Source organism: Schistocerca nitens, chromosome 1 (assembly GCF_023898315.1).
Source record: "Schistocerca nitens isolate TAMUIC-IGC-003100 chromosome 1, iqSchNite1.1, whole genome shotgun sequence".
In the NCBI taxonomy this organism is placed as follows: domain Eukaryota; kingdom Metazoa; phylum Arthropoda; class Insecta; order Orthoptera; family Acrididae; genus Schistocerca; species Schistocerca nitens.
The window spans coordinates 185,897,492-185,914,213 of NC_064614.1; the positions used below are offsets into that span (position 1 = coordinate 185,897,492).

At 39.8% G+C, this 16,722-nt stretch overlaps 1 protein-coding gene across 1 annotated transcript in view; it reads right to left on the reverse strand.

The window, feature by feature from the left end:
• Positions 1 to 487: 487 nt before the first annotated feature.
• The window catches only part of LOC126244935 (tectonin beta-propeller repeat-containing protein), a 211,524-nt gene continuing 195,289 nt past the window's right edge, over positions 488 to 16,722 (reverse strand). The window contains exons 22-23 of the mRNA XM_049948276.1: positions 15,003 to 15,175; positions 488 to 3,600 (exon numbers count right to left, since the gene is read on the reverse strand). Coding sequence (XP_049804233.1) covers positions 3,541 to 3,600; positions 15,003 to 15,175 — 233 coding nt within the window. The 3' untranslated portion in view covers positions 488 to 3,540. The remainder of the gene's footprint in view (positions 3,601 to 15,002; positions 15,176 to 16,722) is intronic.

Here is a 16,722-nt window from a genome sequence, read left to right on the forward strand (position 1 = left end):
TGTATGTGTATGACTAATGATTTCCTAATATTAAACTGATGAATTACTTACTAATTCTAACAAATTGTTGCACATCACATACATCACCTCCTGCACTTCTGTACTGCCATGTGATAACAAAGAAATATATATTCTGTGCTGTAATTAAAGAACCTCTCAGCATCATATTCTGAGATCAATGAGAATTTAAATGCTCTAAAACGCATCAGCGATGTGATTCTAAATTGAACAATGAGTTTCAGATATGTTACATCTGGTAAATTAGAACACAGTTGTGCTTATATTTATTCTGGTTTATTTGTGATCCACGGTTGATATTTTTTCTTTAAACGATATGAAAATTCAGTGTTTACTTTCATTTTGAATAAAGTTAAAATATGACATTTTTGAATAGTGTGTTCTCCACAACCAGCTAGCAAACAGCTTAGATGGCGACTTGGGTACACTCAGATAATTTGTATGGGAATAGGAAAATGAATACAAGTAGTTCTGTTTTGAATTAAAAGTATAATTTATTTACTTAAGAACATAGCACATCTTGCATAGTATTTAAGGTACAATTGGAAAATGAATTCTCCCTTCAGTAACCACAATTATACTCAATGATGAAGTTTTTATTTGTGCAGACAAAATAAGTTAAGCATACCTCTGTAGTTTACTGTGGCTTATGGAATGTGCAAGAAGTTCCATAGTGCTCAGTACATCTAACAGTCCTCACAGAATTTTGAAGCGTTAAATACTGTTTATGTTCAGTTGTAAATAAATGCACAGTATTAACTATTTGAATTAATTAGTACCAAAATATTCTCATAAATTTTCTATGAAGATAACAGCTCAGGCACTTCAAATAAATTCATTTAAACTATTAGAACACAAATGGCTGAATCTCTCTTTTGTGGCTGAGAAGATTCTACAATTGCAAGTACCAAATGTAGAATCTCATTAAATACAAATGTTTCTAAAGTTGTATCTTACACTTAAAATTTAACTGTTTCAGGCTGTGGATAACATTCTGCAAGCAAAGTAGCATATTCACATAGTTATATGTGTTTTCTGTGCAAGACTTTTTTCTTTAATATCTCTGACGTTAATGCGACAAATATTCTGAAAAATTTACTACAAAACATTCTGTTTACATACTTGAAAATGAAAGTTTCAGTTCTGATAAATATCTCCTCATACTAAACGTAACCCTTTTATGAATAACTGTACAACAAAAGATTAAAACTTCAAATAAAAAGCTACATATTTGCAACTTATAATTCGAAAATTAACAGTTGGCTTAGCATGGTAGTCATCCTGTATGCAATGTACCAGTTAAAAATTATTAAAATGAACATAAAATAAATTTTGATACAAGGTAAGATTTTTTTGTTTTCTGGAATGTACTAAGATTTTTACAAAAAAAGTGTCAAAAGAAACTGCAATAATCATGAAATCTATGCACTTGACCTGTGCCACTACAGTACAAAAGACTATTATTGAGATGTTTAATATAATGCAAAAAATTTCTGTATAATAGTTTGAAGCAGATAATTCCTTTCAAGTATCACAATAAAGGGAGAATTAGAACCTTTTCAAATTACATAGTTATTTTTCATATTGAGTGCCACCATCATGTGGTGTAAAACGAACTATCACAGGTATGACTAGAAATAAATTAATGACACACACAATTTACATATGATGTACATGTTCATGCATTATGATGTCATGCTTTCAAGTTACAACACAAGGGGCCATAAAACACATTAAACACAAGTACAAAAATATTATCACAGTTCCATTATAGGAAATCAGAACTTGCTATGCACTGCAGCTACAAATCCCTAACACCAACAAATAACTGCTTTAAATGGCAGTCCTTACAATGTATGTGATGTTCTGGGTCAATATTTCAGTATAAAAAGCTACTCACAGTCACATGAAAACATCATATAAAACATTTATATTAGGAACTACTGTGTAGTTCTAGATGAGCTTATAAATATATGCTGTGGACATTTGTACATGATGGAGATGTTCAGTGTACTTCATATATTCTTCAAGCTGTATTTTAAACAAAAACCTCATTTTCCTTAGCAGAGACACACTAACAATTCAGACAATGTTTCTGGCTGCTATAGAAAAACATCAAATTTTCATAAAAATTGCTTGCACTGCCACATAAAATTGCAAACCATTCACAACTTCTCAAACAATAACAGAGCAGGAAATTTAGTTCATTGTTATTTCTGTCTATAACACACAGAAAGAAAAAAATAAAAAGATTAATTGTACAAGCAAAATCCAACACTATGACAGAGACAAAATTGTGTAACATGGTCACATTAATTTCATTCATCAGCCAACTTAATAGCTCCCTCACTATAATCATTAAGTCTTTTTTTTAATATGCATGATATTCAAGCACTCAACATAACAAGCATTACAGGAACCCCAATAACACAAAATTTTTAAAAATTAAATACTATAAACAAAATGCTAACTAAAAATAAAAATGTATGTCAACATGCATACTAAAAAGGAACAAGTGACCATTTTGATGGAATCTGAGAATTTATGTACATGAAATAGCAGTCCTATAATACATCTGTGGCAGTTCTCTTGCATTTTTACTACAGTATATTTATCAATGTTGTGATTTGCATCATGGGCTTTCAACAAATCCTCAGTGCTGCACTGAGATCCTCACTGAATATACTTTAAACCTCTTATATTTACATAAATAATACAATAACATAATAACTGAGAGGAGGGGGCAATGAAGCCCATAAATAATGGTTTATTAATGTCACATTTGTAATTTGAAAAGATACTGCATAACAGCAGCACAATAAAAATAGTATGTGGCTAAGAATGCACCACTGGCAAAAGACAGTCATGGGAGATCATAAGATGATGATCATAATACTTAGTTTTGCACCTCTTTTATGATAAAAATATCAACTACCAGCACTGAAAAAGGAATTTATTAATATGCTACCAACTTCTCATACAATTTTTATTTTAAACCCTACTTTTTTCTTTTGAAGTCCTCTGATCTCTACCCTTTGTTTCCTGCTGACTGAACATTTACACTGGATTCAATTTTTGCCTGTTTTCCCCTTTTCTTTCCTTTCTGCACTCCAGTTCAGTCCACCAAAAAACATTGTCTACCATAACAGACAACTGTCACCAAATCAACAGTTTTAAACTTACAATTAATGAGCTTCCTGTGCACGCATAGGTAAAATAAAACAAAATTATGAATAATAGAGCATTTCACTTTTCATTTCACATCATTCCATAATTTTCTTCATTGCTGCTAAATCAATAAATTTATCTGCCAATATTCACACTCTTCCCATTTGTGCAATGAAAACTCTGCAAGTCTAAATTTGCAAGCCCAGTTTTAACTACAAAACTACATATAAAATAAAATTTCCTGAATTAGTAAAATAAGCAAACACTATGCACCTATAAAAGTTCTATTATGTGCAAAGACCTTCCTGATTCAAGTATCTTCGTGAACCTCTCCTCCACTAACAAATTTTATTTTTATTTGTCCATTAATGATGCAGCATTAAGACCACGGGCACTGACATGCTGCCAGTTTCCCTGAAAACACAAAACAACAGCTAAAGGTGGATTCAACTCACAATAATAAAACTTTTACTGGCTACAACAACAGATGTAAAACATAAGTCAAACAATGGAAAATCCAGGATAGAATGTAACAATATTATGAGGAAGGAAGTTGCTACTCAGCATATAGCAGAGACGCTGAGTTGCACGTAAGCACAACAAGAAGGCTCACACAATTATGGCTTTTGGCCACTAAGGCCTTTGTCAGCAATACACACACACATACGCACACATACACAAATGCAACTCACACACACGACTGCAGTCTCAGGAAACATTAATTTAATGTAATTGTATAGAAAAAAAATCTACTCACTAAGCAGCACCAGGAAAACACACATATAAAAAAAGGTTTTACGTATGCAAGTTTTTGAAGCCAGTGACCCCTTCTTCTGCAGACGGGTTGAAGATGAAGAAAGAGGGGTGAAGGAAAAGGACTGGAGAGGTTTAGGAAAAGGGGTAGAGTTTGGAAAAATCAGACAGAACACCAGGTCAGGGGAGACTTACTGGAAAGACTGATTGTTGGGAACCACACCGGGTGGGATTTGAAAACTTGAGATGGAAGACAGGGTAATATGCAAGACTCTGATTACTGCTAAAACATCATGCATGGCTTAGTAAGAATGAAAAGCTTAATGCAGTGCATGTAATAGAGGTAGGAGGGGGGGGGGGACAGCAAAAAATATACAAGTCAGAAAATGAAAAATGTGGAAAACTAAAATGGTGTGAAGAAAGGGGCACTTACTGTGAAGAAATTCTGAGATGGAAGAAATTAACATAAATTATGGCCAGGTGGGTGGTGAGAACTAAGGACATGTTGTAATGCTAATTCATTTAAATTAGGACAATTATTTGATAGGCTGCAAGGGAGGGTTGTAGAATGCTTGCCCGCCACATGAGTGCTCTGGGTTCAACTCCTGACTGACACAAAGATGCCTATATCAGTAGCACTCCAGACTGCTAATCACAGGGTTAACATGATAATCAGCTGTGTTAATTAGCACAGTATTTTGATGAATTTTTTTCTTTAGATAGCATTCATATTTAAACTGAATGGAAACTAAATGACAAAAAAAAAAGAAGACTGAAACACAAACCAGCAATTAACCCCATCCCCCCTCCTCCCTTCCATCTTAATGTATTTTACATTTCACAGATATGCTCATAGAATATCCACCTTTGCTTAAAAATTTGCATCAGCCAGGAATTGAAACTGTGCCACCTGCATAGCACACAAGCATTCTACCACACTGAGCCGTGGGGCCCATTTAAAACCAGTTCTAGCTTTAGAGAATTAAAGAAGTCTCCTTGTTAGTAGGAAAGCATTATAAATGATGTGTGTAGATAGGAAGTGTTCAATGTGATGAATATAAGCACTGTATCCACAGTAGATATTACTACACTAAATGGTGACAGTCATGATGGCAACTGACCATAAATGGTGGATATGGGGGTATGGGTGGGAAGGGGTAACTACTAAAGCATAAGCGTGGAATGTATGGAATAATTTCAGCAAAACACATCTCAATTACTACTACTGGGAAGAAAAAACACCACATAAGATTTGTCTAGCACTCGCACTCCTGTGTGGACATATTGGTAAAGGTAGAGATTGGAAGGCCAAGACACAGAAAACAATCAAAAGGACTGATATTGTTGTCACATCCAGTGACCATTGGATTCCTTGGCTGACTGATGGTGGTACTGTTGAAATTTACCTCTATTGGTTGGGAAGGGACGGAAAAGCAGTGACATAAAAGTAACATGGTAACAATGGGTAATCAGATAGTCCATTAATAAGTCTTTTCATAAGAGAATAAAATATTGGAATGATTAATGGACATAAAAAACACTTTCAAAATCAGTATCCATAACCTGCAGCCAGGCAAGCCAGAAGGATGCCTTCCACAATCCACTGGAGAAGTTGCAAGAATGGCTGAGTTGACATAATGAAAGCCTCTATTATGTCACTGAAGTGAGCTCAGTTACCACACACTGTGCCCTGCCACCTGCTGCTAGGAATGGAACACTGTCAATGCAGCACGGTGTGAGCATCAGGCCACTGCAGTGGTGACCTAGATTACACTCTGCTGGGGTGCTTCAGTGGTCTACATGACCAAAAGTGACATTCCATCTTAACAGGGCTAGGATGAGTGGCCACAAATACCACCCTGCCACTGCATTTGTCATTGGCCGCAGACTACATCAAGTAGTACTTCACACCAGCTAACAACCTGAAGTGGGTCATCTCATCTCCACTAGAAGTAGACACTGCCTCTGCTAGCCACAGGTCTATGGTTGGTTGGTTGACTGGAAGGGGTGGGGGGACACCAAACACATATGAGGTCATTGGTCCCGTGACCCAAGGTCGCAAAAACTAAGGTAGGAACAACACCAGTAGCACAGTCCAGTCAATGGGAAAGGGAAACGTGCAAACAAAGAATGTCAGGGTGGCAAGCAGAGTAACAAAAAAAGGGAGGGAAGGTGGGGTGGGCTGAGAGCAGGAAGCACCCTAGAGGTACTACAGGGCACCAGCACCCCCACCTACCCATCCTGATCCCACTCCATACCATGACTGCCACTAAATGGAGACAACACATACAGAAGAAGATGGGAAAAGGGAGGGGGTGGGGAACCTGGCTGGCATGGAGGCAAGGCCGAAGGCCTCCCAAATCGACACCAATGCTAACTGAGGGACTCCAATTCTGGATAGAAATTAAGGCACTTAAATCTGGAAAGTCAAATCACTTTCACAAAGAAAACTGAAGATAGATGTAACGCAAGGGTCCTCCACTAACACATGTGACAAGGAAAGTGGGAGGGCGTATTTAGTGCAAAGGGACACAAGATGGGGGCAGTCCAGCAACTATGGAGTACTGTGAGAGGAGGGGGACACAGCTACAAAGGGGAATGGATCAATATGGAATAAAAATCCCTATCTCTAAAATGAAGACAGCAGAGGATGGTACATTTTTGCTGGGAGAGGCAGAAGGAAGGACACCACATGGCAAGAGTCTCCCTCGTTGCACAAATTTCATTAGACGAGGGGGACGGTCCCCCATAAATGGGACCACAACTGACTAAAAAAGAATTTGACTTGAAGCTGCAAATACATCCCTGGAGGGGTCACAAAGATTGGGGGTAGGTGGCTGCCCTCCCAGCCATACAATTGGCAAGCTCATAACCCAGGATACCCACACAGCTGGGAAACCAAAGGAAATCAACTGAACAAGCAGCATGGTCAAAATCGGTGCAAAGTTTTGAATGGCAGAGACCAAGGGGTGGCGGGGAAAACACTGGGTGATAGCCTGAAGGCCACTCATAGAGTCCATCATAACAAAACTTGGGTGAGGGAGGAATGTTTAATAAAACATGGAGCCCAGTAAATGGTCATTAGTTCCACAATAGACAATTCCACACATGGGAGGCAAGAGATGGTGTTCCGTTCCAAGAGAAGAAATGAAGGCTTATCCCACATGATTTGGATTTGGAGCCATTCAGGAGAGCACATGAGGAACAGGACAAAGAGAGAAGATGGAAATCACAGTGCAGAGAAGTGAGGCCGAGCCCAAATGGTAAACACATTCGAGTGGGGTGACATCCCGGAGCTGTGAAAAGAATAGAATAGGAGGAGTGAGCATGGAAAGAACACTAAAGATTAAGAAAATGGCACCTGTGGAGCCAAAGAATATAGGAATTCAATAGCTGAACTAGAACCTAATCAATGATGAGAGAACATGGACCGAAATATTAGAATAAGAGTTACTTTTCTCTTTCTCTTTTTTTTAAAGACTCTCTTGTCATACTTTTAACTTCATTCTTAAGTGTAACTACAAAGAAATGAAATGAGTTGGGGAGGGGGAAACACAAAATTAATTATAACTCAGAAAACTGTGTGTCAAACATGTAGAAATTTAGGTGTAAAATGCTTTATACAACGTTTATAAAATAAGATAACACAGTTCCAAACAATGAGTTTTATGGTCAAACTTGGTACATATTTTGTAACATACAAAATGCACCAGAGAGGTACACCAAAAGCAATGTTGAGGAGGGGGGAGAGAGGACGAGGGGGGGGGGGAGGGGGAGGGGAACTTTATATGAAGTGAATGTCATTCTTCCTACAAAGCTGCTCTTGAGGTAGTAACAGTCTTTGGATGTCTATGGGCAGAAGTATATGGTTATTCCTGAAGAGTATCCAAAACCATGTTTTTATGGTGTTCAGATCCAGAGATAGGTCACACAATGTGCTATACTGGTTGTGGTCTTCCCTGTTAACTTACTGGTCAGTACTTGCCTTCAGAAGATGTGACATATAGTACATACAGTCAACAAACACTATAAAAGTAAAAGAGAAATACTACCCGGCTTTCAGGACTAAGTGCCCCTTTGGCACAGAGGAGAGAGGGGTATACTAGCGGAGATGAAAAAGGAAGGGCAGGTAACTCCAGTCCCAGTTTGAGACCTTGTCTACCTTCATTGTCAATGCAGGTGGATCTTTTTCATTGTGGGGCGTAAGTGATCTGCTCTTCATTTCTAACATTTCCTAAAATATTTTTATCTCCTCCCCAACAAAGGAACTGTTACTCATAGTTCCAAAAGTTAGATAGTAATATGCATTTCACCTCCTAAAAGCAGCAACAAAATCTAATAATTGAATTTTCCTTTGATACATTTTGTTGCACAGTCACAAGGTGGCATGTAAGGATCAAGGACTTCATTTCTAAAAATCTGCAAAATTAGAATTCTGTGTGGAAGTTCCATATGGTACATACGTCCACGTGTGTGTGTGTGTGTGTGTGTGTGTGTGTGTGTTCTAACTCTGATGAGGGCCTTGTTGGCAGAAAGTTCATTTTCTGACATACTTTTTGTTGTCTCTATCTGCAACTCAGCATCTCCACTATGTGGTAAGTTTGTGTTATCTTACTTTTCCCAGCTGCGTTACAGACAGTAATAGAAGTAAACATGGATTATGACCCTTTCCTTTTCCATCATTGGATGAACCTTCTAGATGTTGAATCTGTGGTTGTAAATTGATATCACCATCTCTGAACAATAGCAACACTAAACATTCATCTACCTGGCCACTGATGACCAAGTTTCAGATGCCTCCAATTTCCCAATGATCTTCCATTGAAGTTGGTATTGACATCAACCAAGTAGCTTATCTCAGCTGTCTTCTCTTCCTCTCATGTCTCCAACTGCCATCTTACTGTTAAGTATACTGTGTCTTTGGAGTCTTTTAAGGCAGCATGTCTGAATAAAATCTTCTCAGTTTTCAGGTTGCGTCAATTTGAATAAAATTCTCAAGCTTTTGATGCCTATCTCCACCATTGTCATCAGGAGTGGAAACCTCAGACTGCTGGAGCTGGCATGATTTTCTGCTTACACAGGCACAAATGCAGTGTCTGGCACCAATCAGTGATGGCTGAAATGATGCATGTGCAGAAGGTGAGTTGGGCAGCTCATAGCAGCTCTGGCCCACTGTAGGACTGTACGACGTCAAGTGGTTTTAGAGGCCTGTGCCACATTCAAAATTGCTGCTCCCACATCCCTACAAATGTCAAGCACCCGACTTGGCCTCCTTTTGATATCCAAAGCATGCCTCCGTGCCCTACTAAGTGTGTACTCCTGGTCTCTGTTAAAATTGTTGTTCTTTATTCTAATCTCAGCCACTTCCTTTACATGGGACTCCCAATATGTTGATGCATGAGCCAAAACTCCCGTGTTTTCAAACTGTATTTTGTGCCTGTTTTCCAGTCAATGCTCAGCTATGGTTCACTTGTCAAGCTCCCTTTCTTTAATATGTCACTTGTGATTGGCACAACACTCTGCAACTGTGCGAATTGTCTGATCTATATAGATGCTTCCGTGTTCTCAATGGATGCCATGCACACCAGGAACACAAAGAGTTATGCCATCTTAACAGGACACAGAATATCTCGTTTCTTGGGGTGGGCCGGAACACTGTTTTCTGTCCATGTTTCTGCAGCACACATCCTAACTTGCTGCTCATTGCTCCACAGTATGGCAAGAATGCAGCCAGCTTGGCCTCTTCTGCCAATTCACAAGGCATCCTTCTTTGGTGGCACCTGAAAGCATTTAAAATGTCAGCTGCCAAGCCAGTTACTTTCCTGCCACGCTGTGGGGTGATGAGCAGCAAGTTATGCATGCACTGTGCTGCGGAGACAGGGACTGAGATCAGTGTTCCATAGCTTGACAAGTCGACCATAGGTAAGCAATTGCCTGGAAAACAAACACAAAATAAAGTTTGAAAACACAAGAGTCTTGGCTCATGTGACAACATATTGGGATTCCGTTGTAAAGGAGCAACTGAGATTACAACAAACTACAACTAATTTAACAGAAACCAGAGGTAGTCATGGCACTGCAAAAGACTTCGAGAAGACATATCTTTCCTCTAATGTGAGGACGTAATACACAGTGTAAGATGGCTGGAAGAACTTTGAAAAAAGAAATCACATCTGCTGAGTTCTTCAGCACTTTCACAACACTGCCACAACAAGAAGTTAATTCATCACTTTGCTGTAGTTAAGCAACACATTCAAACTGGTGCAGTGGGCAAAATTTTTAAGAGGACAATTCACACCATTGTGAGAAAGTGAACGTGATAGACATGGTATGAGCTCAACCTTAATGCCAGAAACTTTTTTGATTTTCATCTATTTTTGTCATCAACTTTGTTCTCATTCTATTGAGAGTGGGTGGACACAGACACAGCAGCACAATAGCACACAAATTTGCGCAAGACAATGTCTAAGCAGCATAACAAGTTTGACCGCTTAACTCACGGAGTAACTTACATGAAGAATGATAAGGCTCATAGATCAGTTGTTAATCTCTCTGACCAAGAACTGGATGATGGGATGGCTCTGTGGCAGTGCTCAGTACACAACTTAATTTTTCTCCAGCCCCATGACATCTGCCAATTTTGGATATTTTTACTGGAATAGAGCAGTGCATTTGGCATCTCTCACATGATGCAGCCGAGGATGTCAGACTAACCATCAGCCAAATACTGGTAAAAGCTAAGCCACTTATACCTAATATTAACCTGGAGCAACAGTGTGGATTGCACTTATTACGAGAGAATGAGGACTTGGTTGTCTTGCAGCCAATAAAGGAAATGCCACTGTGATTGTCAAGACTGATGACTTCCACCTGAAGGTGCTACATTATTTAGAATATGATGTGTACCAGAAGCTAAGTCGCGATCTGACACAGGCCACTGTCAAAAAGACAGGGAAGTTATTAGAGGACACTATGTACTAGATGAAGCACTGCAGAAATTAATGACCCACACTGCCAGACCCCTCAGGCTTTATAGACATAGAAAATGTCCCTCTTAGGCCCACTGTTAGTGCACACAGTTCGCCCACCAACAGACTGGTCGAACATCTGGCAGGGTAATTAGTGCCAAAACTGGGTCATTATGAACACCATGTTGCAAACTCACAGACATTTGTTGACTCAAGAAAATGAAAATATGCCACAATGATGTAATGTTTTGTCTGGACATTGTATCACATTTTACAGGGTGCCAGTACAAATGGTTCAAATGGCTCTGAGCACTATGGAACTTAACTTCTGAAGTCATCAGTCCCCTAGAACTTAGAACTACTTAAACCTAACTAACCTAAGGACAACACACACATCCATGCCCGAGGCAGGATTCGAACCTACAACCGTAGCGATCGCGCGGTTCCAGTTGTAGCACCTAGAACCGCTCGGCCACTCCGGCCGGCTGGTGCCAGTACAAGACATGCTGGTTCTTTTGCACTACCTGGAATCGTCAAGCTGTTCCATCTTGTTCTAATGAAACATACTTCTTGTATTGCAATGGATATTATGAAATGATGGGTGGCACAATGATCACTGTCTCTGGCAGTCATGAATTTCTTCATGGAGCACTTTGAGGAGCAGACTCTGAACTCTGTGGTGTTGCGTTCATCTTGCTTCCTAAGTCACCTCAATGTCACCATCTTGATATTGCCTCATGATGAAAATGCACTGCAGCAGTTCATTGATTGCATGAACAATGTCCATTTCAACATTATTTCTACTACTGAGATGTAGAAGGATGGCTAGCTGCCATTCTTGGATGTTTTAGTTGAGTGGAAGGCAGGAGGCCAGCTTGGTCATTCATTGTACACGAAACTGACATACACTGATCAGTACTTGAATGCCAATAGTTTTTACAGCCCTGTACACAAAAAAGTGGTCCTGAACACATTAGTGCACAGAGGGAAAGTTATTTCTGATGACCACCTATTGTATGAATTGCAGCACTGGAGACATGTGTTCAGAGAGAATGGTTATAGCAAAAGAGATGCTGCAGAAGAGACCATGCTGGCTGCATTCCTGCCATACTGTGGGGCAACAAGCAGCAAGTTAGGATGTGTCCTGCAGTAACATGGACTAAGACCAGTGTTCTGGCCAGCTTCCAAGACACAAGATATGTTGCACCCTATTAATGACAACATAACACTTCATGTGCCTGATGTGTATGGTGCCCCTTACAAATCAGCAGCATCTATATAGGTCAGACAATTTGCACAGTTGCAGAGCGTTGTATAGGGCACAAGCGACATAGGAAACAAAGGGAGCTTGAAAAGTCAGCCATAGCTCAGCATTCCTGGAAAACAGACACAAAATACAGTTTGAAAACACGAAAGTCTTGGCTCATGCATCAACATATTGGGATTCCATTGTAAAGGAGGCAGCTGAGATTACAACGAACAACAACAATTTTAACAGAGAGCAGGGGTCACACTTAGTAGAGTGTTGGGGCCAGCTTTGGATATCGAAAGGAAGCAAAGACGGATGCTTGAAGCTTATATGGAAGCAGGAGTGCCTGTTTCAAATGCGGCCCAGCCTCCTGCACCACTTGGTGTCACTCGGTCCCATGGTCAGCTGGAGCTGCTACGAGCTGTCCAACTCACCTTTAGTGCATGTGTCACTTAGGCTGTCTCTCACTGGTGCCAGAGGCTGCAATCATACCTATATAAGCAGAAATCCATACCAGCAAGGACGGAGATAGCCACTGAAAGCTCGAAAATTTTATTCAAATTGACGCAGATTGAAGACTAAGAAGATTTTATTTGTTAAACATATTATTTTTTGCTAACTGCAAAAGATTTAGGTTTGCAAGTGGTAGTTTTGTGGAAAATCAACATTGTTGCAGTATAAACTTTCATGTCAGTTTCTTTGCTTAATCCACAGTTATAGCTGATTTGTAGAATCCGGTGTAATTCATCTCTTAGGCCAAGAACTGCAAAGAAATCACTGGATCAATGTTGAAATCAAGATGTATCCTTCTTAAGTTTACCTTTGTGCAGGCTATTGCAGCTAGCTTTCTGAAACTTCCAGAAGATGCCTCTCACAACAACTTCATTAGACCGATTTGGAAACCACGCAATCCCACCACTGCCTTTTAATAATAGAAAATTTCTTACTTCGAAACAACCTAGAAGCAATTCGATTGAAATATAATACCATTTGAGCCTGAAAATCTCTTAGTACTGTTCTGCTACAGCTATAAATTTCTTTATTCTCATCCAGAGGTAAAATCATTCAGCCTTAATATCTTCTGGATTCTCTTTCATTTGCCACAAAAACCCAAGCAAAACCAATCCCCAGATCAGCAGCCATATCCCAAGGTTCATAACCCTAAAAGACTAGTCCTACTGTAAAACCTGATTTAAAGTATCCATCCACAGTTGCTTAGTCCAACCCCCCCCCCCTCCTCCCCCACCAATTGGTAAAACCTGCAGTATTAAATGCAGAGCAACATGTGAGACTACTAGTATCAAATAACAACTGTCACACATGCACTGCACTATTTTCTACATGTGGTCCACCAGCTGCCTCCCTCCTAGCTATCAGCCACTCTCCTTCAACCTTCCCTTCTCTCCCCCTCCCAACTTTATTTTTCCCCTCATCCCCAACACCCCAGTCAAGCTGCATAACTATAGTAGCTATTCGGTTGTTTCAGCCAGCACAATGTGGGTGCACACATATGTGTACTCTAGCTTGAAAAAGGGTTCATCCAAAACCTAGTGGCATCTTTGGTTTTGTTTACGTGCTCGTTGATGACTCAGTGTTTCTACTATTTGGTGAGTAGACCTTTACAACAAAAAATTCCAACTGTTGTTTTAAATATGCTTGTTTCAATATCAGTTCTCATGTTTTTATCTCATGGATCTTCATTTAATAAACAAATAGTCATCTTTTCCACAGTTGTTCTTGACCCAATTCTTTGTCTTGTTTTCATCATTTGTATTTTTCACCACTAAGTGTTTAGATTCATCAGCACCTGATACTGTCCGATACGTCCAATATTAAATTTATTCCGCTGCTTACAAAGTACTTAATTTTAATGGTGTCTAGATCTAAACCTCACACTGACATTCTTGTATCAATTTTCTGGCCATATATTTTATACCTCATACTCTAGGATCAAAATTCATTGGCCATCTGCAAATTTTAATAAATACACTGTATAATCACTTATTGAGATCCCTGTATTATTATATAAATCAACAATAAATTTCCACCTCACATCTTCTCGTTGATCCAATGCCTTGGATGAACCTCCTATCTAACTTTGGAATAAACCATTTTTGCCAAGCATTTATTCTTTTTTGTTGCATGAAAGAACCTAGTGTTCTTAGCTTTTGATTATGTGTCTGTTTTACTTTTGTTGTGTATCACACCCTTTCAGCACTGTATGTCAGTCAATTGCGTGGAGTTCATTTTACATAATGCATAACACCCATCACAACAGCCATACTATTACAGCTCCTCTGAACCAGTGGTTTTGTTTGTTTAAGTCATAAAACAGTCATGACGTACTTCTCTGTGCTAAACTGATAAAAACAGAAAGAAACTGGGTGCTTCTTTATTTATTCATTCCAACTAGTAATGCATATAATATCAACCCTATAATTCACTATTCAGAAAATATAGTTCTGAACTGGCATCAGCAGCTAAGAAAATTAACACTGTTATTCATAAAAACAGACATTTACTTGAAGGTAAAATAAGAAACAACATGTACTGTAGAATGAGATTTTCACTCTGCAGCAGAGTGTGTGCTGATATGAAACTTCCTGGCAGATTAAAACTGTGTGCCGGACCAAGACTTGAACTCGGGACCTTTGCCTTTCACAGGCAAGTGCTCTACCACTCTAGAGCACTTGCCTGCAAAAGGCAAAGGTCCCGAATTCGAGTCTCGGTCCGGCACACAGTTTTAATCTGCCAGGAAGTTTCAACATGTACAGTATTTGCCAAACTGAATGTTTATAGCTTAATAACTAAATAAATTGTGTATAGAAAGAATTAGCAGGTCTCACCACAATGCCATGCACCCATCCAGTCCCTGCAGGGTTTTCTGGAGTAACACCATATCTGCGTGATACAACTCCTGAAGCTGTTATGGCCCACACCTCACCATCTGCCCTTCCAGCTGACACATGGCGGAAACCTGATGTTGATGCACTACTTGTACTTCCAGAGGCTACTCTGTCTATAAAGTTCAGAGAGAGTTAAATAAGTAAAGGAATAGATGCTGAGTGTTAGGTATTATAAACATCAAATTAATAAAACTTAGTAAACTACAAAGCAAATTAACACAACTCTCGGTATTGATTAACGCAGCAAACTGCTCTGAGAGTCAAAGAAATTGGTACACCTGCCTAATATCAGGTAGGGCCCCCACGAGCATGCAGAAATGCCACAACATGATGTGGTGTGCTCTCGACTAATGTCTGAAGTAGTGCTGGAGGGAATTGACAGCATGAATCCTGAAGGAATGTCCATTAACCCGTAAGAGTATGAGGGGGTGGAGATCTCTTCTGGAAAGCATGTTGCGAGGCATCCCCAATATGCTCAATAATGTTCTGGAGAGTTTCGAGGCCAGCAGAAGTGTTTAAATTCAGAAGAGCGTTCCTGGAGCTGTTCTGTACCAATTCTGGATGTGTGGGGTGTCATATTGTTCTGCTGGAATTGCCAAGTCCGTAGGAATGCACAATAGATATGAATGCATGCACGTATCAGAAAGGATGCTTACGTACTTGTCACCTGTCAGATTCATATCTAGATGTATCAGGAGTTCCACATCAATCCAACTGGACACACCCCACACCATTACAGAGCATCCACCAGCTTGAACAGCCCCCTACTGACATGCGAGGTCCATGGATTCATGAGGTTGTCTCCATACCCCTACATGTCCATCCGCTCGATACAATTTGAATTGAGACTCATCTGACCAGACAACACATTGGCAATTATCAAGGGTACATGAGTGGGCCTTCGGTTCCGAAAGCCCATATCAATGGTTTGTACACTGACACTTGTTGATGGCCCAGCATTGAAATCTGCAGCAATTTGTGGAAGGGCTGCACTTCTGTCATGTTGAACAATTCTCTTCTGTTGTCCTTGGTCCCGTTCTTGCAGGATATTTCATCCTTGCTATCTTGGAGATGCTGTGTCTCATCGCTCATGCACCGACTATAATGGCCATGCATCAGAAATGGAAAGCTGATTTCATTTGCTTGGAAGATTATGGCCAGTCTTTTCTGCGACACAAAGTAGTTCTTCTTACTGATAACCTCACATAGTGTAAAATAATAATAGGTGAATATTATGCAATGTTTTGGAGTAACAGGATGAAAAAATGGCAATAAACTACCCAACAATGTTATGTAAACGAGATATTGCTATTCACCACATAAAGGAGATGCTAACTCATACACAGGTGCAACGAAAAGACTGATATGCATTTTAGCTTTTGGCCAAATGGCTTTCTTCAGAAATAGAAAACACACACACACACACACACACACACACACAGTCTCTGGCCACTGTGGCCTGACTAAGATGTAAGTGCACCTGACAGGAGAAGCAATCCAGTGGTGGGGGTAAGGACGAGACTGAGACATGGTGTGGGAAGTAGAGGGGGTGGGGGAGGGATTGGGGGGGGGAGGGGGGAGAAAATGTAGCGCTGCTTGTGGGAGCTTGCAGGGGCAGGTAGTGTGCTGACTGGTACAGCTGGCAGTGCTTTTCTTTTTT